Here is a 23,217-nt window from a genome sequence, read left to right as displayed (position 1 = left end):
ACCTTCATATCCTGTTTTGGTTTGGGCCCAACATGGAGAAAGAACATCCAGGGCTAAAATGGATGTTTTCTTTCTGGAGTTTCATCTGCATTTTTGTGAACCTACCATGGAAGGAATGAAACCTCACACTTCTCAAGGAAAATTTAAATCTAAGACAGAGTTCATAAGTCATAGTATGGTAATGGCAGGGTAGCTTGTGGAGTCCTCTTTTATTTTTAATTAAAATTTAAAAAAATTTTTTTATACAATTTTAAAGGTTACTTTCCATTTACAGTTATAACAAAATATTGGCTCTATTCCTTGTGTTGTACAATACATCCTTGAGCCTGTCTTACACCCAATAGTTTGTACCTCCCACTCCCCAACCCCTATATTGCCCCTCCTCCCCCCACTGTTAACCACTAGTTTGTTCTCTATACCTGTGAGTCTGCTTCTCTTGTTATATTCACTAGTTTGTTGTGTTTTTAAGATTACTTGTGGTGTCTTCTTATGGAGGAATTTGTAGTTCATGGCAAAGGAGGAGACGGGGGAGAAGGGAGACAGGAGGAAATAGCTCAGGTCTTTTCTGGGCACCGTGGGGAGGGAGGCAGCTCTTCTGATGGCTCCTTTTGCTCTTCTGACTGCTCCCTCCTGTGTCTGTTGTGTCTCAGCCATTTGATAGCAGGGGATTCCTTCACTCCAGAGAGGCAGGAAGAGGTGAGAGAAGCCGAGTGTGAGCCCTGCTGCGGTTTCCTTCCCGCCACCTCCACTGCAGGGCTCTCAGTACTGGGCGCCTCTCCCAGGCAGGATTCTGCCAGAGGAACAGCTTTGGGAGAAGCAGCTGCAGGCCTGCCCTTGGGGAGGGCGAAGGGAGACTTCATCCCAGGCACCCCATTCTCCCCACTCTCACTTGTTGCTGCACCTTACAGCGTCTTTTCTGAATGTCGTGAAAATCTATTTTAATTGTTCTGTCTGCAAGGATATCCCAAGGAGTCTCTTTCCTAAAACGATTCTTTCGGGCATCACTGGGTTAGACCTCTCTGGCTGCACCCCTCCGCAGATGCTGTCGTGTACCTGTAGATTTGTATCCATGTAGATTCCTGCCCAGCCACATTGTGCTGCAGCTAATCTCCTCTGAGGGCTCTGCGTGTGGGAATACACAGTCCCCAGAGCGCACACACTTGACACCACATGCCATTAGGTGCATTCCTTCCCATGTAAGCACGGGGCTGGGGCGCTGCGGTCCATTCAAAGACCTTTCTTCCTCCTCAGGCACATCTGCTTCCCGCTCAACATTTCCCTAATTAAATCCCCCACAAACAAAAATGGGGAAACTCCCACAGACAAGAGAGGCTACCACATCAAAAGACTTAGTGCCCAATTCTCATTTTTCCCCCTTGCCTGCATTTTGAAGTTTGCATTTCCCTGCTTCTGCCCTGCCCTGGAGACCCTGCAGCATTTGGCAAACAGATATGAAGAGGCCTCTGAAAATTTTCTGTTGATTTCTGCATATCAGGAATGGACCCAGAGGCACCCGTGAGTCTGCCCCCCTTCACCGGCTCCTCTGGAACTGTCCTCTCCTGTCATCCCCAGCCCTGGATTCCCTTCGCCGGCGGGGAACGGGGAGCTTTTCACGCCCTCTCAGTAAAATGCCCTCAACTCGGGGCCTTAACCCAGTCTGGCAGGATTTTCACCAACACCTTGCTCTGTCTGCAACGCATCAAGCTCTGATTGTTATACTTGAGATCACATTTTGGCTCCCAGGGAGCTGGGGCTGGGAGGAGGCTGCTGTGTGGAGTTGATGTGTGGTGGTGATGGGGGAAGGTGTCGAGCAGGAGGGAAGCTCAGAGGTGCTAACAGGAGGGAAGGGCTTTGCACCACTCAGGTTGTTGGCCTCCAGTCTCATGTTTTAGTTATCGACGCACAGACCTGATTGCTTTCTGTCTTCTGGATCGCCTCACCCCAGTGTCTGGCATAGCGTCTCCTGCATGGTGGGCCCTCAGCCACTGTGTGCTGAATGAATCACTCTATTGGCAGGTTCAGGAGGAGCATGCCCGGAGAGAGACCTGACTAATATGCTGGTCTGTGTCTCCAGAGCCCCCTCCCCTGAGCCCCTCAAGGTGCAGAATCATTTGCCTTATCTATCTTTATATCCCAGCACCTACCAGAGGGCCTGCCACTTAGGCGGGGGGCTTAGTAAATGTCAGTTGACTTAATGGACGTGAGAAGGAGAGGGAAGAGGAGAGAGTATGCTTGCTTGTTAGTGCCAGGCTGAGAGAAAGTGTGAAAAAACTTGGTGCCAGCTTTTACTTTGGCCAGAGGCGCTGGAGACTTTTGAGGAAGGGAGGTGCCCCGCTGCCACTCCTGCCTTGTGATCAGAGGGATGCTTGAGATGAGCTTATTCATTCCACCCACAGATACAGAGACACCTACTGTGTGCTGGGTATTGGGCAAGGCACTGGAAAAACAAAGATAAAAAAATGTAGTCACTGGATCTAGGGGCGCTTGAGTGCTGTGGGGATGGGGGAGTTGAGGGGAGTAAATCAGTGATGACAATGGAGTGGATGATGCGCTGATGGAGTGGAGCAGGTTGCTATGGGAGCGAGTACAAGAGGCACTGCACGTCACTCTGAGGCTCCGAGAAGGCGGTAATTACGGTGTGGCTGAAGAGCAGCAGAGGGGGGGCCGGGGAAGGGAAAGGGCCTGTGATTGGCACTGAGGCCAGACCAGAGCACAAAGGGCATCCTCCACCAGGTGAACAAGTCAAGATAAAATCCCGAAAACCATGGGGGAGCCATCGGAGGGCTCTGACATGATCAGATTTGCATTTTAAGAAAAATCTCTCTGACAGTGACAATGTTGACAATGTTGAGTTGGGGACAGGAACAGGGAGAGACTGACAGACAGGAGGGTGGTGCAGAAATTGCAGTGGGCCAGGGAAGAAATTATCTGATTCCGAGTGTGCTGTATTTGCATTTAATTTTTCTTCACCTCCTCATTCTTTTCAGCCCTTTGGTTTTTTTTTTTTTTTTCCTGGGATGAATCACCATGGCAAAGCTTCACTTGAGCAATCAGCTCTGTGGATTTTAATGGCTTTTTTCTGATTACAAAATTAATAAATATTCATGGTAGATAATTTGGAAAATAGGGGAAAGCACAAAGGAGAAAACAAAAATCACCCATGCTCCGAGCACGCTCTAGAGCAAAATACAATTTAGTGTAAATAAAACTTCGCCAACTTTCCCCTCTCTCCTGGATCATTCCCATTAGCATACAAATATAGAGTTATTTCTCTCATCTTAAAAAGGTCCTCTCTTGATCCTTTCCCCCACCTCCAGCTATCACCCCATTTCTCCTCTTCCTCATAGAGCAAAACTCCTGGAAATATTGACTGTACTTACCATCTCCATCCCTCTCCTCGGGTGGACTGTCCACCCCTTGCTTCACCTCAACTGCCCTTGACAATGTCACACACAGCTCCTAGGTCCAACTCAGCAGTCAGCTCTGAGTGTACAGTGTCCTGTTCTTTCATCTTTCAGCCTGACTGGTCACTCTCTCCTCTCTGGAACACGTCTCTCCTTGTGACTTCCATGACACTACACTCTCCTGGGTTGTCCCATCTTACTGGCTGCTCCTTTGCATGTTGTTTCCCTGGTTCCCAGCTCTGTCCTTCGACCTCTCCTCTATCCCCTCATCCAGGATCATGGCATTGAATACCTTCAACCTCCTGAATACTCCCATATTTATAGCTCCAGCCAGACTTATATATCTGACCTGAACTCCAGACTGACGTATCTGACCATCTACTTGGCATTTCCACCTAGGTGTCTAATGGGCATAGCAAACTTCACAGGTACAAACCTAGCTCCCCTGGCCACTCCCTGGCCTGCTCCTCCATAGCCTTCCCCAACTCAGGAAATGGCAGTGCCATCCTCCCGTCACTCAGACAAGAAACCTGGAGCCATCCTTGACTCTTTTCTCACATCCCACAGACAGTCCATTAGCAAATCCTATCAGCTCTCCCTTCAAAATATATCTTACCACATCCTATTCTATCACCACGGGTCGACACCCCGTCAGCCTTCACCTGGATTATTCTGGTAGTTTCCTAACTGTTCTCCCTGATTCCACCCTTGCCTCCTTATTGCCTAGCCTCAAAACAGCAGAGGTGACCTTTAAAAATATGCAAGTCCTATTATGTCACTCATCTGCTTAAAACCCTCGGTGTCTCCCCACCTCATTCAGAGTAAAACCCGAAGTCCTTAAGACTGCTGTAAGGCTCTACACGATCCAAGCCCCACCCCACGTCACTGTCCAGTCTCCCCTTGCTCACTCTGCTCCAGGCACTGGAACCTGCTTGATGTTCCTCCAGCTTGCCTGACCTATTCCTGCTTCAGTGCCCTTGACTAGGATCATACTTCAGGGCCTTTGCACTTGCTGGTCCTTGTAGCTGGAATGCTGCTTCTACAGATATCAGCATGGCTTATTCCCGCACTACTTTCAAAACTTGATTCACGTATCAACTTTTCACCCTATTTTGAGCTGTACCTTTCTCTTCCCACACTCCCCCAGTTCCCGCCCTCACTTTTCTCCTTGGCACGTACAGCCTTCTAATATCCTATATGATTTACTTATTTGTCTTGTTTATGGTCTGTCTCCCCTATCAGACTGTAAGCTCCATGAGGGCAGGCAATTTTGTTTTGTTGGCTGCCATATCTTTAGTGCCCAGTGTGTGCTTCACAAACACTGGTCTGCTGAGTAGAAGAGATTAAAAAGTGGGAAAGGTGTTGGCTGGGGTGGGGGTGGGTGGCAGCTCTAAAGAGGAGAGGAAGACAGGAATAGGCAAGGAAAGGAAGGAATCATGGGTAAGGCCCTGAGGGAGAGCCAGAGTCTGGCTGCACAGGGGTAGGGGGCTGAGGAGGGTTGGGGGTAGGGGTTGGGAGACAGGGACAGCAGAAGGACTAGGCCCCTCTGTTGGTCCCAGGGAGGGGCAGGGGCTGCCTGACTCACCCAAGTGACCACTAATGGGGGTCACCTGCTGTCCAAGTCCTGCAGACACCTCTTCTCCCTGGAGGAGCCCCGATTTCCTGGTCATGCCCTATAATGATTATTCCACCACAGAGTCCTGGAGTCACCCAAGAGTTACTGTTATTGTCCTGTCATTGTCATCGTCATCATAGCTGGCACTTACTACATGCTAGGCAATGTTCTAAGCATTTTACATGTATTCACCCTTCTAATCCTCACAAGAACACTTCAAGTATGTGTGAAAGTACATGGTAACATGACCCCCATTTTATGAAGGTGCAGAGAATTTCCTAATTTAGGAGACTGAGGCACAGAGAGCTTAGTAATTTGCCCAAGTTAGTGACAACATCAGGATTTAATCTGCGACAGCCTGGCTCCAGGTCCTGGACTCTTTACTCTTGTGCCGTCTGCCTTCTCAAGCGGTGTCATTGTTGTTCGTATGGCGTTTTAGCTTTGCCTTTTGGGCAGGGAAGCCCCGGTTCGGTCTTGAACTCTGAGGGGTCCACTCTGACAGCCCCAGATCTGTACCCCCTCCCCCCATCCAAACATAGGCATGGCGTGTAACTGCCACCAGCCATGCAGCTGCCACTGCAAACGTCAGGCCTGGAAGAGGAGGCCAGGGATGCATGAGGAGAGGTGACGGCCCTCCTCACAGAGCCGGCATTAGAGCCCAGCTCCTGCCCGCCACCACTGTTTCTGGGAACTTCGTCCATTTTACGTCTGTGGTTGGAGTGAGCTGTGAATGCAGATTCCCCTCAGGCGTCATCTTCACCTTTGGGGCCCACGGTCCCCCAGCCCCCCATCTTGGAGGTGCTGTTCGTAATGTCCCCATCCTTCCTTGCTCCTGTCATAAATTAATTTACACTGAGGTGTTACTATCCCTGTCAGCTTACGGCTTCCAGGGAGGCAAATGGCTTACTTCTGAGTCTTTTTTTTCTCTGAGAAGCCTGACAGGGCTGTAATTAGGCAAGCCTGTGGCAAGTCTGCATTCTTAGTTCTCCCATCCCCTTCCCTCAGCCCTGTGAAGGGAGCAAACATCTGCGTATTTTTCAGGCCAGGGTAGATTAATGTTCCTGGAATCGAGGGCCCAGCTGTGAGGGCTGAGCATTCCCAATTTGTAAGCGGGTGTCATATCCATTCACAAGGCTGTGAGCGTGTTTGGAAAGTTATTTGCAGTTTGGTGCCGACTTCCCATTTGCCTCCAAGCTGTCGTGTGGAACAAAGGACAGCCTTATGGGAACTCTCTTCCTGTGGGTGTCCCTGAGCTGTGGGGAAAGAACTGGGTCCTCCGGTCCTATCTTCCCAATTTTTCTTCCCTCTCCTCCACCTTCGCTCACCACCTCCATCCCTAGGAAGTTAGATGTATGGGCCCTTTAACTTTATGGCGCTGGGGCCCTGACTCCGGGTGCGTTGGCCTGACCTGCTCTCTGCTCTGCAGCTGCTCACCGCAGCTGGTCATGCCCGGCCCACAGTGAGGGACACACATTGGTCATGGAGGCTGCTGAGATTTCCGTTGATTTTCTGGGAAGAAGACAGATTTCCTTTGTTAGAGCTTCCCAGGCTGGTGCTTGTGCCAGTGAGGATCAGGGCTCCTCCAGCCATCTCTAACTAAACCAGCAATCCCAGCTTTGCCCAAGTGGGAACATCCCCAGCCCAGCCAGTTCAGCTGGAGAGCATTGCAATTACAAATGCCTAGCGTGTAGTTGGTGCTCAAAAAGAAAATGAAATGAGCCCCAAATATTGACTTCCACTCCCATTTAAAAATCTGTGAACTTGAGGATTGTGAGCAAGCTGACAGGGGCGGTGGGGTGAGTGTGTCATCTGGTAGTGGCCTCGGCTGCAGCAGGGCGGGGCGGGGTGTCTCTTCCAGCCCTGGGACTGAAGGCGCCATGGCTGCTGCTTTATTTTTAGCCATTTGGGTGTTTTGCCTTTGTTTTAGTATTATTTATTCATTTAGAAGATTTTACTTATTGAAGTAGTGTGAGCACGTTGCCAAATTGCAAAAATAGAGAAAAGGAAAAATTCCTTGAAATCATAATCTTTCTCTCCTAACAGGCATGTTAGCATTTTGGGGTTTTTTTTGGCATTTTACTGTGTTGTTTTCCTATGCTTGGGGTATTGCCTTTTCATTATTTAAAAGCACTTTTAAATTACAATAGTATGATGGACTTTTCACCTGTTGTTCATATTTTATACGTGTGCTTACTCTTTCTCTCTCTCTGTGTACACACACACACACATATAGACATGTGTACGTGTGTGTGTGTGTGTGTGTGTGTGTGTGAGATTCTTATTAGCTTTTAGTTTTGATAGCTAGCTGGCCTTAAGGAACATAATGTTAGAAACTAGGATATCTGGGTTTCTATCTCATCTCTGCCCCTTGTTAGCTTTGCTATTAAGTCTCTTTACCTCTCTAATTTGCATTTTCTCTAAAACATGAATAGTTAATTCTTGCCCTGTCATCAGGTCATCTAACCAGATCAACCGAGGTGATGAGTATACAAATGCTTGGTTAAACTAAAAGACTCTGGCCTGAAGCAAGGCATTATCAGGATTTACTTGTGACCCAGAGCTGCAAAGCAGTGACTCTGGGTTGACGGCCTCTGCTTTCCCAGCACCGCTGTGGCAAAGGGGCCCAGGCACCTCCCATGCTGCACAGGCAGGGCTGAGTCTTGGGGTGCTTCGGTCCCTGGGTGTCAATGTAAGGGTATGAGCTTAGGGTGAAGGGCACCTGCCCACCTCACTGAGTCCCGAGCTGGGAAAAATGCCCCAGGATGATGTGGGAGGTCAATTCAACCCAGGCACTGTACTGCCCTCTCTGTGGGAAGTACCACGTGAGGACTGTGTGCCAACTCCAAATTGCCACTCCAGGAAGGACATTGCTTTGGCTCACCTGTACTTGTGTTTAAGAGGCAGTTAAGATGGTGAGTGACAGACTGTTGGCACATTAATTATAATGATTTGGACTGGCTCTTTGAATGGCTTGGACATCGACTGTCTGGGCTACTTCCTGGGGCAGAGTGCGTGCTGTGGGTCAGGGGAGCCCTCTGCTCCCCCGGGGTCAGTGTACATAGCTCAGCTTGGGCTTTGGCTCAACAGAGGGTTCACAGAGGACAAAAGCAATGTTGGCAGTGGCCCATGAGCATCTTTTCCAAGACACTTTTATATCTTTTATTACATTTTATCCTTTTGAGATGGGCAAGGCAAGTCCCAATTTTCATGCTGAGGAAACCAAGATCAAGGTTCCACAGCAAGTTAGTGGCAATGGCACACTTAGAACCAAGTTCTCCAGACTCCTTGTCCTGTGCTCATCTGGGAAACGGCGGCATGAATGCCAGCTTGCCAAGCAGAAAAATCACCCAGCAACCTGGCATCTCCTCCTTTTGCGCAGTTCACACTCACAGCGGCTCATTCTCCGATGTCGATGCTGTCTTTGTGCAGCCAGCTGAGGCAGGGCTCAGAAGAGACATGCCTGGCCCAGCCTCCTCTTCCCTTCCTAGGTGCTGCTGGACGAGGAGAGAGAAGCCATGGCGAAATCCCGCCGGCTGGAGCGCAGCACCAGTAGCTTCAGTTACTCCTCGTATCACACCCTGGAGGAGGTGGGTCTGCCGGGTCAGGCTCTGGACTCTGTTGTCCTCTTGAGCCCGCGGGGTCTCCAGCCTCAGGACTCTGGGGTCTACAGGAGACCATGAGCTGACGCTTGGGGAGTGCAGAGCACACACTGGGCCACAGGAGGTAGACAGCTCAAGGAGGTCCAAGAGCCAGGATTCAGACAGAGGGGACTGTGGCTCAACAGTGCAGTCCACAGCAGGCGTGGGACCGGAGTAATGGGTCTATGAGGTGGAACACTAGAGCAGGGATCCAGCACCGGCCAGAACAGAGCAGGTAGAGGCACCGTCCTATCTGACATTCTGGCTAGGGATCCAGGGGTCTTAACCTCTGCACGACCATTCCTGTGTTAAGTGACCCCAGCTGTGAGTGCTAGAGCACAGAGGGACAGGAAGCTAGGCATGTTAAAGAGCCATTTTGTAGAATTAAACAGAGTTCCTTCAGCTGGAGAAAATTTATGATTACAGTTACAGCCATCGAGGGCAGGCATGACTGATTGTGACTTGTTTATAAAGGTAGAATATGCAAGAAAAGCACAGAGACGCCCAGTCGAGAAAGAAACTCTAGGCATACATCCTACTTCCATGTAAAGGATGACATTATTGATATTGTCCATCTATTATTATCATTATCACTCTCCCCGTTTCACGAAGTCCGTTAATAGAGGATCCATTTTCTTTCATATATTTGTTAATTTAATTATATATTGGAAGAATAAGAGAATGAATTAGTATATTCCATTAGTATTTATTGATGTCAGAGATAAATAATCCTGCCTTCAAGAGGCTTAGAATCTAAAAGGGTCAGGATGACTAAAAACAACACTGCAAGGACTATGAGATCTGTCAAATGGATTGAAGGGGCCAATAAAATGGAAGCAAGAGAAACTTCCAACCAGAGAGAGCCTTGCAGTCTGACCCTGGGGACTGAGTAGGCTCAGCACATGCTGCTCTTCCAGGCAAGGCTTAGGAAGAGCCTGGGAATCCAGGCTAACCACAGCTCCTGCCTTAGACCCAAGGTAGTCTTTCATTTTTGTGATACGTTTAGATCCTCAAGGGAGGTGGGAAAGCATTAAAGAGGGTGGGATGGGGCAAGGAGAATACTCAGAGTGATCCTGGGGTTTGCCCCCTCCCTGCTTAACTGCCCATCTGAGAAACTTCATTCCTTTCAGATATATACCTGGATAGACAACTTTGTAACTGAGCATTCAGATATTGTCTCAAAAATTCGGATTGGCCACAGCTTTGAAAATCGGTCCATTCTTGTTCTGAAGGTAAAAGCTAGCAGTGTTAACCACTAGACTGTACAGTGAGTGCCTCTGGCATAAGTTGAGTTCATATGGGGTTGTGGCTGGGTGGGAGTTTTAGGGAGAGAGATGTGTACACTCTTGTCCCGAGGTGACCCACAAGCTTTGGGATAGTGGTGTTCAGGGACCCACCCTTGTAGGTGTGGACAGGTGGTAGTGCAGTGACCTGGCACGTCTGGGTCAGGAATCTGGTAGGAGGGTTGCTAAGGAGATGGAACTGCAGAGTGGCAGTCATCACCTTGGACTTGGGATGTGAGTGTGAGTGAGTCAGCATTCTTCCTGTTACCTCAGTTGCTTCATCTGTTCAATGGGAAGAGCGGTACCCAGAGGCTTCATTTACAACAACTGAGGTCATCTGGCTCAGGCAGCCCCACAGATAGGCCTGAGTCTATGAGGACACCTTTCAGCCCTTCACAGGGGCCACTGGAAACAGAGCTCGAGTAAAATTGGCAGCAGCAGTGCCCTTGGCCATGAAGGAGGCAGGATGGGTGAGAGTGTGGAGCCTACGGGAAAATGATTCTTTGTATGTGGCCTAAAGGGCACTCAGGAGCGTGGACCACGCAGGGCATTTGACATCCAGCTCTCAGAGAAGACAGGCACTGCAGTCCTCAACAATGCCCTGGGAGACTCTTCTGAAGGGTCAAGTGGTCTCATCTAGCTCGGGACTTGACTTTGCCTGTGCCTGCTTTGATTTCCCTTAAGGGCTGTCTGTGTTCCCTCTTTAATGTTGTCTAAGACCTTGCTACTCAGTGTGGTCCTTGGACCAGCAGCAGCAGCATTTCTGGGAGCTTGTTAGAAACTCCCAGCCTCACACCCCTTTCCAGATCTACTGAATCAGAATCTGCATTTTACTAAGCTCCCCGGAGGATTCATGTGCCCTTGAAAGTTTGAGAAGCACTATTCTAAAATACTTTCAAACCTGGGAAATTCTGTGCCTCTGGCTGGATCACTTTGCTCTCCAAGAGCATCACTGTGTCTCCAGGGCACCCCCACACGTGTGCACTTTCTATGGGCTCATGCACAGTTACCTCCACCTACAGCCCCCCTCTCAGGAACATGGGGCCGCTCCAGGCAGTGAGGACACATCTGGGGCCTCCTTCCAGGCAGTCTAGGGACAGCCCTGTCGCTGTTTTGGTTCAAACTTGTATGGGGCCTGGTGCTTTTCCCCAGTTCAGCACTGGAGGTTCTCAGCGCCCAGCCATCTGGATCGACACTGGAATCCACTCCCGGGAGTGGATCACCCATGCCACCGGCATCTGGACTGCCAGGAAGGTCAGCACGGACCATGGGGGCTGGGCTGGGGGGTGGGGGCTGCTCAACTATTTAAGGGCACCTCCGGTTGAAAACTTATTCATGGTTCTCCTAACCCGGGGCTGTCTACGCTCCTGCCCTATGGAACAGCTGCCATGTGCTCTGGCCTTTTGCAGCACAGAGTCCCCAGCTGTCCTCTGCCTTCTAGTTGTTTAAAATCCAAGCCTTTGGTTCTGCACAAGGCTGAACCTGATGACTGATGCCACCCCTGCCTGCAGCCACTGGCTGTACAGATGTCCTGCTCTGCTTCGGAGGAGAGCCTGGCAGGGCCTCCTGTCCCTCACCCTATCCCCACCCTGCCCTTTCTTGCAGATTGTCAATGAATATGGCAAAGACCGCATCGTGACAGACGTACTGAACGCCATGGACATCTTCATGGAGATTGTCTCCAACCCTGATGGGTTTGCTTATACCCACAGCATGGTGAGAGTACCTGAGAGGGAGGGGGTCAAGGATCAGGGGTCAGCTCTGGGGGAATGAAGGAAAGGTCACTGTGGCTTTGGGATGCTTGGCTGAGTTTCCCTAGGGGCAGGCCCCTCGGGGGCTCCTTGCAGAGTCTCACTGAGGCAGACGGGCTGCTCAGGTGCTGTAGCTGCAGCTCTTGCCCTTCATTCAGCCTCCCTCTTGCTGCCCAGGGAAGGCCACTGTTGATTGGCTGTGCTTGGGCCTCTCTCCATACCCATGTTTAACCTCATAATACCCCAGGTTTAACCACAAAGCATCTGATCTGCAGCCTTGGCCCAGCCCCATGCCAGCCCCATCCAGCCCTAGAGATTCCTTCCTTTTGCCCCTCCCTGGCCTGCCGGACCCCCCTTCCTAGACCAGGATGTCAGAGGCTCCCACCCAGGAATGGGCCCAGTGAATGAGGTCACCTGCCCTGCGCTTTTTCAGAACCGCTTGTGGCGGAAGAACAAGTCCAGCAGACCTGGAATCTTCTGCATTGGTGTGGATCTTAACAGGAACTGGAAGTCAGGCTTTGGAGGTACTGCAGTCTGCTGCACCCGGGGGCAGGGCTAGAGAGGACTTGGTTCCTGGCACGTCTCCCACACAGTCAGATTATGTTGACTCATAACTGGGGAGGCAAAGCAGTTAGCTAATGCAAGTGAGTCATGGCCAGGGACAGGCAGGCACATGCCTAGGATTGGCCATGAGGTATGGGGAGAGGTTGCATATGTCTGTTAAATGTATACATATGCTAAGCCTTCATGGGAAACAGCTCCTTGCATGGGGACTAACTGCAAGGGTCAGATCCTAAATATGGCAGCGAAAGGCTTAAGGAGGTCCAAAGTAGTCTTGCTCATTGTTCAAAACCCAGAATTTGTGGTGCCCCACCCAAATATCTCTCGCCCTTCCTTGAATGGAGCATGCCACAAGAAAATGCCTCCAAATTCATTCCCTGAGACCTGTGACCCAAATTTTGCCCTCTGGGGAGGCCAGAACAAAGGTTCAAACATAGAATAAGCTAGTTCCTTATCATTAACACTGACTTGAGCCTGGCTTTTATTTTTGGCCCAATTACTTTGTGACCCTGGGCTGTTGGACTGTTGTTTACCTGCAGGGTGGTATGGTTCAAAGGAGGGGTAGGCAGCTTCCTCCTGAGTTCCCTTGGTGTTCTTCCTGATTATCTCCCTTGCCACGCGAGGGGCTTAGGGACTAGATGGGGAAACTGAGGCTTCCAGAAAGCCCAGAGATGAGTATGTGGACCCTGGGAATGCAGCAATTTGATGGTTGGGGTGCTGGGTCTAACCAGGAAAGTCTCCAAAACAGAGGGGTTTATGGGTACAGCCCTCGGCCCCCAGACACTGCCCCCACACTATACTGGGGGATCAGGGTTTGGCTCCACAGGAGACAATGCCATGATGTTGGCTGCTCCTACCCCTTCGCCATGCTGTTGAAAAGCAGATCTGCAGATGGGAGGTCAAGCCAACGAGATAGAACATTCTAGATCTGGATGCCCATTGCTTTGAAAATCTGATTTGAGTCTGTTCTCACTGAAAAATAAGGAGAGCTCTGAAGCATCCAGAGCGAGGCCACCAGCCCACAGTGTAGGGTGTTGCCTGAGAGTCTGGGGCTGTGTTTTAGCTGCTTGTGTAAGGGAACACAGCCACATAAAATTAGGTGTTTCCACCTCCAAATAACCAGACATTTGCCCCCCAAGAGGGCATCCACGTGAGCCCCTCAGAACTGGCTGAAGGGAGTGCCCACGTACCCTGAGACAGACTGGCTAGAAGAAAGACAAATTACCTCTTAAAGAAAATAACTTTTGTGAGTTTCACCACAGGAAAAAAACATCATTATATATATATATATATATATATATACACACACACACACACACACACACAATGTAAAAAAAAATATGTGGGAAAAAAAGCCCAGAGGGGACAAAAAGCTCCCATAATCCCACTACCCAAAGATTACTGCTTTTAATAATTTACCATGTCCTTCCAGCGAGTTCCCCTTGCTACAAATTACATTTTTAGAGAAGGAAAAATAAATAGCTAATGAATCCATTAGCAGGTACTTGTGAAACAGGCAGGCTCAGAGGACGTTGACTGTGAACGTCAGAGGCAGACAGCTAATTCCCATTTGGTCAGGGGAAGATTAGTTTATTCTGCTTAGCTCAAACCAGAACTAACGGCCTGAAGTGTTTCTCCATATTTGGGCAAAGCCACCTGGTCGTTGGCAGGGGAACCACTTTCCATGCGTGGGCTGCAAACGCAGACAAAGCTTGCAGCCTCCCTCGCTCTGCTCATCTGTTGCTATTTGTCATTCATCAAGTGTAGCAGGTGCAGAGGCTCCCAGCAGACACAACAAACAGGGCCACTGTTAGCTGGGCCAGCTCCAGCCTGGGAGGCTGCTCCTACCCCCTCGTTTCCTGCAGGCACATCCCCTTCTAACCAGGGTCAGTCCTCGCCCTAGGCAAGGACCCGAAGACCAAGAAGAGATGTGTTCCCAGGTGACAGAATAGCCTCTGGGCCTGCCTGTGGCCAGAAATAGCGAGTGTCTGGTTAGTGACTCAGGGGGGAAGATTTTGTTTATGGTTTTATTATTGCCTTAATTTAATTGCTGCGTAAAGAGTGATCTGTAGATCATCCCTCCCAGCGCCGCAGCCCTCACCTGCACCCTTGGGGAGGACCTGTTTGCTGCAGTACTAGAGCAGCATCTGAACTGGTGGGCAAGTCTCCCAGGTCTCCGGCCAACTCACTGCCCTGAGGGGTGCTCTGGCATCCTCAGGAGGCTTCAGAAGTTGGGGCAATCCCTGGCCTCTGACTGGGCTTCTGTGCAGTCATTTCAGGGAGGAGGAGTGAGAGCAGGACCCGGGATGCTCTTTCCAGTTGTGTTCCTAACCCACAGATCTTGACCAGCCCAGCCTAGCCCTCCATGACGTGGCCCTTGGGGAGGGGAGGAAAACAGAAGGGGAAGAAAAGAGATGGGGAGCAAAGAGTCTAGTAGGAGATGGGAACAAATTAAATTTGTGAACAAAATAGAAGCGCAGCTGCTCTTTGCCCTCTCTCCAACTTAGGTCCCCAAGAAGAATTTTCAAAGACTCTTTGCATCTGTGGTTCCCAGACCAGCCTTGGGCAACTGTGGTGATCTAGTCTCTCTTTTCCTCCAAGTTCATGCTGTTCTTGGGCCATGGCTATGGCAAAGCTTGAGCAGACAATAAGTCTGAGCACTCAACTGACCCAAGCCTTTCCCATGGCAGTGGAGGGTCAGCAGAGAAGGATCAGCTCAAAGGGGTTGCTGCTCACAGGGGAGGCCAGGTTGGAGACCGACTGGCAACTGCTGAGGCAGGCCTGCCTTTCTAATGGAACCACAGTCAGGACTTAACCAAAGGACAAGCCAAGGGAGCTCCCTGCAGGGCCACAGAGCTGCTGAGTCATGGTGTGGCAACACTCCTCTGACGTACTAGACTAGGGTATGAAGCAGTAACAAATATCCCTCCAAATCTCAGTGGCTTAACACAATAAAAATTTATTTTTCATGCAAACAAAGTCCAATGTGGGTAGGTGACCCTCCTTGACAGCTCTCTTCCACTGGTGACAGAGGGATCCAGGACACTTCTCCATTTAGAGTTTTTTCCTTCAAGCACACAGACAGAAGAGAGTGTCGAGAAGTCGCACTTGCTCTTAGCCTCCAACTAGAAGTGACACATCATTACTGCTCACATTCTCATTGGTCAAAAGTAGTCACATGACCTCAACCAAACTGCAAAAGAGGCTAGGAAATGTAGAGGAATACAGTATATTTTGTGAGCACTAAGTGTCTTTCCCAAGCCTGGGAATTTGAACACTTTGGGTGCTTTGATTCTACTTCCAGGAAATGGTTCTAATAACAACCCCTGCTCAGAGACTTATCATGGGCCCTCCCCTCAGTCAGAGCCAGAAGTGGCTGCCATTGTGGACTTCATCATGTCCCACGGGAACATCAAGGCTCTGATCTCCATCCACAGCTACTCTCAGATGCTCATGTACCCCTATGGCCACTCTCTGGAGCCTGTTTCAAACCAGGAAGAGTTGGTGAGATTGGCTGCTTAGGGCTTGGGGGAGGCATCCAGCAGACTCCCAACAGGCCCCATGGTAGGGAGCGGAGGGTGGGGGGGACTTGTTCTCACATGTGATCAAGTTCAAAACTGGAGGTGCTGTGCTTCCTTCTCACAAGAGCCATCTACACATTCAACTTCCAAGACTCTGAAGTCCCTGCTTCTCAGCAGCTGGTGAGGGTGTGGGAGTGTGGGGAACGCCGGCATCTCACTCTCTGGATTTAATCTTGCAGTACAGTCTTGCCAAGGATGCAGCGCAGGCCCTGTATGAGGTTCATGGGATCGAGTACGTTTATGGCAGCATCAGCACCACCCTCTGTGAGTGAGCCTTCCCCTGGCTGTTGCTGCTTCAGGCACCACATCCACCTGGGGTCGAGCAGGTGCAAGCTCTGCTGACTGGCAGGCCTGGTTGGCCACAGGGTTGTGCCATAGATCTAGCTGGGCTGGGCCAGAGCTGATTTCCACATTTGAATAGAAGGGTGAATGGTGGTACCCAGACACAGGCACCTGTTTCTTTGCAGCATTAATTAGTGCCTATCTCCCAATGCCTGGGTTACTGCAATGTTCCTTGAGGGTAAATATCCCAAGTCTGGTGGCCTCAAAAGCTTTCTTTTTGCCAGGGCAGAGATTGGGCTGGGTGAGCAGCGTATGGCCCAGGTTGAGGCCTGGGCCAGGAAGCTTGGTGTGGTCTGGAATGGGTGCGAATTTGGCCCCCAGGGCCCACTGTCCTCTCAGGATGCCTCTGTACCTTGTGACCACACCCTGTTCTTCCTTTTGGGAGCATTTCTTTGCCCTTTTGTATCCAGATGTGGCCAGTGGGATCACTGTTGACTGGGCCTATGACAGTGGCATCAAGTACTCCTTCACCTTCGAGCTCCGTGACACGGGGCACTATGGCTTCCTGCTGCCGGCCTCCCAGATTATCCCCACAGCCCAGGAGACGTGGATGGCCATTTGGACCATCATGGAGCACACGCTTAATCACCCCTACTGACAATACTGCTGAGGGCAGAGCCAGAGGGTTTGTCTTCTTTCCCAAGGCCTGGGCTCCTCCTGAAACCCAAGTTATGGATCCCTTCCCCACCCCTGCCCTGACTCCTTAGGAAATAAAAACAAGTTTGAAGAGGCTTGGTGGCTTCTGGCACTGACTGCCACCTCTTTGGGCTCAGCATTGAGGAGGGGACAGGGGCCTTGGAAATGCCTCTTCACTCCTCAGGTATCCAGGCGGACAGGGGGACCAGCAGCCCTTCCCTTTTCTCCTCTTGAAATGTTCTCGGGGCCCAGAACAGATAACACACCCCCTGGAGCTACTAATATACACTCTGTCCCTTTGGTACTTACATTTTAAGATGAGCCTGGAGGGGACAGTGTTTGATCTGAAGGAGTGGATCTCCAGTGGTGGCGTTTCTGGCACCTTGAGCGAGGGGTGGGTACAGACAGGCAGCCTCCTCCTCTTCCTGCTTCATTTCCCATGCTGGGTAGGGAGTAGACGCACATTTCAGAGTCCTCCATTCAGAAGATCCCTCTCACCCTGTTAACGAAAGTGAACAAGTTACTGGTTTGTGACCTGCTCTTCCTGGGCACCCTCACAGGCTCCCTTGGTCTTGGGAGCAGAGCCGCAGCCAGTCAGAGCCAGCACAGCAAAGCACCGCACATCCAGAGAGAAGTCCTCTTTTTCCTCCTCACGATAATCATCATGGTTGTCATGCACTGGGAAGTTAGTCTAGGCAAGGCCATTTACTTTATCTCAGGGAGAGATTCTGAGATACAAATGAGGTCTCTTCCCCCATCCTCAGGCTTCCCTGTACCTTTTGCCTTCCCCCATCACTGGGGAGCCGGGATAGTGGGTGGGTCTGTTTGCCCTGCCTTCAGGGGAAGGCAAGTACCCCCAACAACAAGAAGTCAACTGGAGAGCTGAATGGGCTTGTGTAAGTCTGAGGCAGGAAGCAAGACTTTCATTTGCAAAAGCCAGACTTTAGTAATTGTTGTTGCTAAAGGAAAGGATTGTGGATACCCATGAATTGGCCCCTGCAGGACACGGAGTGCAGGGCTTTACAGACAGGGAAGAAAGCGGGGGAAAATAGGAACAAGTCCCCCTTTCCACCCAACCTGTAGAAGAAGACAGAAGTTGGACCAGGTAACGGAAAGAGGGGATCAGTGGCAATCAAAACTCTGGGTATGGGCCATGTCCAATATGGCGCCTGAGCCTCAGCTTAACAGTGGCTGAGCAAGGGCTCTGGACAGGTGATTAGAGGCAGCCATATGGCTGGGTACACATCAGTAATGCAGCTGTTGAGAGCTCTTAGCAAAGAAATGAGAAGGTTGGCGGGTAAGATGGCTTAGGGTAGAGGCGAGAAGGCTTAGGGTAGAAGCAAGTAGGCTGAGCTGAGGGGCCATGCAGCCAGCAGCCATGATGGCACAGTGGGCATCAACTGGGCATACCTGTGCCCAGGACCAGCTGTTCCATGTGGGAGGCCTGAGAAGTCAGGGAAATGAACCCCTGAAGAACCTAGATCATTTCCAGGGGAAGGGCCAGCGACAGAGGATGAAAGAATCCTGACTCGGGCTAGAGTTTCCCAAAAAAGATGAGTTTTTTTAGAGCTGGAAGTGGTCTAGAATTTCCAAGCTGAAGTTTTCTGCTATTAACAGAAACCCGAGGTCATGGGCTAAGTTAGATAAATAAAGCAAGTCATACTTTTGCACACTGGAGTCTGTGATTATAACTTTTATGCCCTTTGCACAAATATTTTTATTTCATCCTCAGGGGGAGGATATTACTGGTATTAATAAGCTCATTAATAAGCTCAGATAAGGAGAGCGTGATTTGGAGAGGTTTTAAAGGCCACAAAAGGCCACATAGATTGAAAGTTGAGGGAGATTTGAACTTGGGTTTGTCTAACTCCAAAACCACCGTGTCACCATTTGTCCAAGCCTGGCCTGTGGCAGAATCTATAGGGAGTCATTTAACATAAAGATGTTTCGGTTCCACCCCCAGACTGAAACAGAATCTCTGGGGTGGACCTCCAAATCTGCTTTTTTTACCATCTTCCCCAGAAATTCCGAGGTCCCTTAAAGGCTGAGAATCTCTGATCCCTGCTTTCCTGCTTCCCAGGAGGAACACGTTCAAGTCTTCTAGGGGGAGTGGGGCTTTGGGCCTCCTACCCTCTGCCATTGTCTATTAGGGCTGAAGGTGACTACAGCAGTGGGAAGCCAGTCATCCTTCCCCAAAATATTCCCAAGGGGCTGCCTTGACCCTAGCCAAATGCAGTGTGGTCTGCAGACCACAGGCATCAGGATGACCTGGGAGCTTTTTGGAAATGCAAATTCTCAGGCCACCCCAGCCCTACTGAATCAGAGTCTCTGAGGATGGGACCCAGGTGATGCTAATGCCTAGTTGGAGAAGTATTGCCTTAGAGGCAGGAGTATCTGGATGCTGATGGGCTTCCCAGTAACAGTGAAAATAATAAACTCTTTTCTGGCACATAGTTGCACCAGGCATGGTTCCAAGGACTCAACACATTGCCTCCTCACAGCTCTAAGAGGTAGGACTATTTTTTTTTTAATACATTTATTTATTTATTTTTAATTTTTGGCTGCGTTGGGTCTTCGTTGCTGCGCACAGGCTTTCTCTAGCTGCGGTGAGCGGGGGCCACTCTTCGTTACGGTGTGCAGGCTTCTCATTGCAGTGGCTTCTCTTGTTGCAGAGCACGGGCTCTAGGTGCACGGGCTTCAGTAGCTGTGGCACGCGGGCTCAGTAGTTGTGGCACGCGGGCTCTGTAGTCGTGGCACACGGGCTTAGTTGTGCCGCGGCACGTGGGATCTTCCCGCACCAGAGATCGAACCCGTGTCCCTTCCATTGGCAGGCAGATTCTTAACCACTGTGCCACCAGGGAAGTCCCGAGGTAGGACTATTACTGTCCTTATTTTCAGATGAGGAAGCTCAGGCTCAGAGAGGACAGTGGCTTTTAAAAGGCACGTAGCTACTGAGTGGCAGGCCTGGGACTGGCCTGCAGGTGACCCTGAGTCACGCCCAAAGCCCTCAGGACCAGGGCCAGGAACTTGTTGCACAGACCTCTGTGCAGCCAACAGGCCCACAGAAGTTGGGGCTGAAACTGCTTTCCAGATGGGGGTCTTCTTAAAAGGCAATTTTTTCCTTAAAATCCTTCCGTGACTTAAAACCCGCCCAAGGCGCCGCATGGCTGGCCCTGCTCTAGGCCCTAGCAGGTGGCCAGCCCTCTCTCACCTTGTTTCAACACCTCGTTCATCAGCCCCAACCTCACGAGCTTTTTCTCAGTTCCTTCAGCTCCTTCCCAACTAGAGGCCTTTGTATGTGCTGCTCCTCCTTGTCTGGAATATTGTTTCCTCTTACTCTTCCTTCGTGTGGCCCACTCCTTAAAATTTCCCCTTCAATTTCATTGCTTCACTAGTCCTTCTAGGACCACCCACTGGAAGTAGATCTATTATTTTCTTTTCCTGAGCCTTATTTCTTTCTTTGATAGCAGTGATAATAATTAATTGACTTCTTTATTTGTTATTGTCTCTACTGCTAGTTTGAGAGCCTATAAGGGGAACGACCATGGCTGGGTTATTCACTCTCACTCAGTTCCTGTCAGGCACACAGTAGGTGCTCAATATTCGTTGAAGGGGGGTGTTTCTTCTCCTCAGCCTAGTACAAATTACGACTAGGTTTAGCGTATGTGACAGAAACCCACCTTACTGTGGCTTAACCAGATCAAGGTTTTGTTTCTCTTACGGAATAGTCGTCTGAGGTGGGCAGTGCAGGGCTAGTTCAGTGACTCCTTGATGCCCTGGGGACCCAGACCCCTCTGGCCTGTTCTGTTTTGCCACTCTGCTACCATTTTGACCCCTAGTCTGTTGCCATCATATGACTGAATTCCAGGCAAAAAAAGGGTAAGGGTAAGGGGCAAAAAAATGTGAGCCAGCTGAGTTGGCCATCCATGGGCTTAAACTTACATCTTACTGGCTGGGACTGTGTCAGGTGGCCATGCCCAGCTGCAAGAGAGGCTGGGAAGTTGCTTTATAGCTGGACACATTACTGACCCCCCCAAAAATTGGAGTTCTGCTGGTAAGGAGGAAGGGGAGGATGGATATTGGGAAGGCAGCCAGCAGCGTCTGTTGCAGCTTCTCTGATGGGAGAGAGGATTTGAAGGGGCCTTTGAATCCATTTCTTTGCTCTAGCTCATCAAGTGACTGACTTTATCATAAAGCCATAGAACTTTCCAGATGAAAGGGTCCTTTGAAAGCTTCTAATCCAACCCTTTGCAGTTATAAAGACTGGGGGACTCCGGATCATCTAACTTACGCAAGGCCCCACATGAACCTAATGGCTGAGAGAAGCCGGGGATCGTCCTCCTAGGACTGAGGGGTCTCCTCAGCAAGCCCAGGGCGGGTGATGGCTGGGGGTTTAAGCTTATCAAGTAAAAGCTCAAGACTTAGACATGCAAGTTTTGAAGATATTACAGAATAATCTCTTTTTCATAAAACTTGAACTTTTCCCCCCCCATTTCTTAGGTATATAATGCTAAACAAGAATTTTTTTTTCTGCATTCTGCTTGGTTTTTTTTTCCTCCCAACAAGCTGTCCTTTTTTGGTATGTTTTTTCATCCTTTTCACCAGTAAAATTTATGAGCATTTATTTAAAAGAAAAAAACATTGGAAAAACTGAAGAGAGAAAGAACGATTATACATATGGAAAGCTATAAAGAACCACAGTGAATGTGCTGTGGTTATTGCTTTCTTAAAAAAACAAACTAGGCAGGCAGTTTGGAATGTGAAAGAGTCCTGTGTGAGGGCAGGGCAGGCGGCAGAGGCCAAGGGTGATGCGCTAATGGCTGGGGTCCTGGGAGTCCCGTGAGGTGCTGTCCATTTCCCCCGTCCTCCTCTATCTCCCCTCTGACCACCCCATACAGGGCCAGAGAGAAAATGACTTTACTGAAAAATAAAATTAAAAATTAAAAAGCTTCTTTAGAAAAATAAGAAGGCCGAGTCAGCCACTTAGTACAAACTGAGGGAAAAACCAGTGAACATAGGGCCTGTCAGTGCTTGACAAACTGGTGAGGACATGTTCCTCTTGTGGGTGGTGGCGGGGGTGTGTGTCCTGAAGGACAACTCCAGCCTGTTCGCCTTCAGAGAGTCTCCTTCCCCCAGGATTCGGGACCATCCTTGGGAACGATGATACAAATCTATTTGTTCACCTTGTCCCTCACTAACCTCTCTCCAGGGTCTGCACTCGGCCTCTTGCTCTCTCCTAACCAGCTTTACCAACTTCTGTGGCTCTCATCCACGCACCCACCAGCCCACCTCCCTCAATTCCCCAAAGCATAGCCAAGACCACTGGGTAACATCTCACAAAATTTTACTTGGGAATACAGAAGGGAAATGCAATGTAGAAAATAGAGCACTTAAATTGGATGCTGGAGATTGCTGGCATTGGGGTTGGTGGTTCATGTTCCTTCGTGAGGTAACCCCTACAGCCTTCATTCTCCTTGACCCCCTGCCTGCTCCCACATTGCTGGGGCAGCCCATCCTGCCCCCCAACTGTAGCAATGCACCCTCAAGTGCTCCCCAGCTCCTCTCCCAGGCTCAGGCAGAAGCAAACCTCCCCTTCCCCGTTTTTCCTTCCACACATGGGACATTCCTGCTTAGCTCCTCTCTCTTCTGCATCTCTGTTCTGAGACTTGGGCTCTGACTTGACTTTTCCTAAAGACCCACTGGAGTGCTGCTCCCTCCATGTGACTCTTCCTCCAAAGAAAAATTCTGCCTCCATTCTGGGGACAAACACTGCTAGCTACTTTAAAGCGACAGTTCCACAGCTTCAAAGCAAACAAATAGGCTCTGCTGGACACTCAGTTACGAAAGCAGAACTCAAGGAGGCTGCTGACGGGCCTCCACCTCCTCGTCTTCCACGTCACCCCACCCCCACCCCACAACCCCCTGCTGCAGCTTCAGCAGGATGTGGTCCCTCTCAACCTACACTGCCCTGGGAACACTTACCCACTGCAAACCCCAGGGCCCCTGGGCCCCTGTGGCTCTGTTCTGATCTTCCCACAAACCTGGCGAGCCTCTCTCCACCCTGCCCAGACCTGTCACCATAGCTGTGATTTGTTTGGGGGTAAAAATACAAATGTCCCAGAATCATAAAGTGTCACAGCTGGAAGGGACCATGGAGATCATTCTGACCAACTCCCTCCCTTCATAGATGAGGAAACTGAGGTCCAGGGATGTATAGGGACCTGCCCCAAATCATATGCTGGGTTTGTGGCAGTCTACTTTTACAAGGCATTCCTCTCCCATTTTGCTCTCTTCTGAAGTTAGACAATGTCTGTGTGAGGTGGGTACTTTTTTCTTTCTTTTTCTTTTTTAAAAAATTTTTTATTGGAGTATAGTTGATTTACAATGTTGTGTTAGTTTCAGGTGT

The 23,217-nt window shown here is 50.0% G+C and overlaps 1 protein-coding gene across 1 annotated transcript in view; it reads left to right on the top strand.

The window, feature by feature from the left end:
• The window catches only part of CPA5 (carboxypeptidase A5), a 49,525-nt gene extending 32,691 nt beyond the window's left edge, over positions 1-16,834 (top strand). Inside the window, exons 7-14 of the mRNA XM_059933401.1 lie at positions 8,508-8,606; positions 9,788-9,889; positions 11,093-11,194; positions 11,546-11,656; positions 12,125-12,215; positions 15,557-15,756; positions 16,013-16,097; positions 16,586-16,834. Coding sequence (XP_059789384.1) covers positions 8,508-8,606; positions 9,788-9,889; positions 11,093-11,194; positions 11,546-11,656; positions 12,125-12,215; positions 15,557-15,756; positions 16,013-16,097; positions 16,586-16,773 — 978 coding nt within the window. The 3' untranslated portion in view covers positions 16,774-16,834. The remainder of the gene's footprint in view (positions 1-8,507; positions 8,607-9,787; positions 9,890-11,092; positions 11,195-11,545; positions 11,657-12,124; positions 12,216-15,556; positions 15,757-16,012; positions 16,098-16,585) is intronic.
• The last annotated feature ends 6,383 nt before the right edge of the window (positions 16,835-23,217 follow it).

The sequence above is a fragment of the Balaenoptera ricei genome, chromosome 9, assembly GCF_028023285.1.
Source record: "Balaenoptera ricei isolate mBalRic1 chromosome 9, mBalRic1.hap2, whole genome shotgun sequence".
Lineage (NCBI taxonomy): Eukaryota > Metazoa > Chordata > Mammalia > Artiodactyla > Balaenopteridae > Balaenoptera > Balaenoptera ricei.
This window is presented reverse-complemented; position numbering and strand designations above follow the sequence as displayed.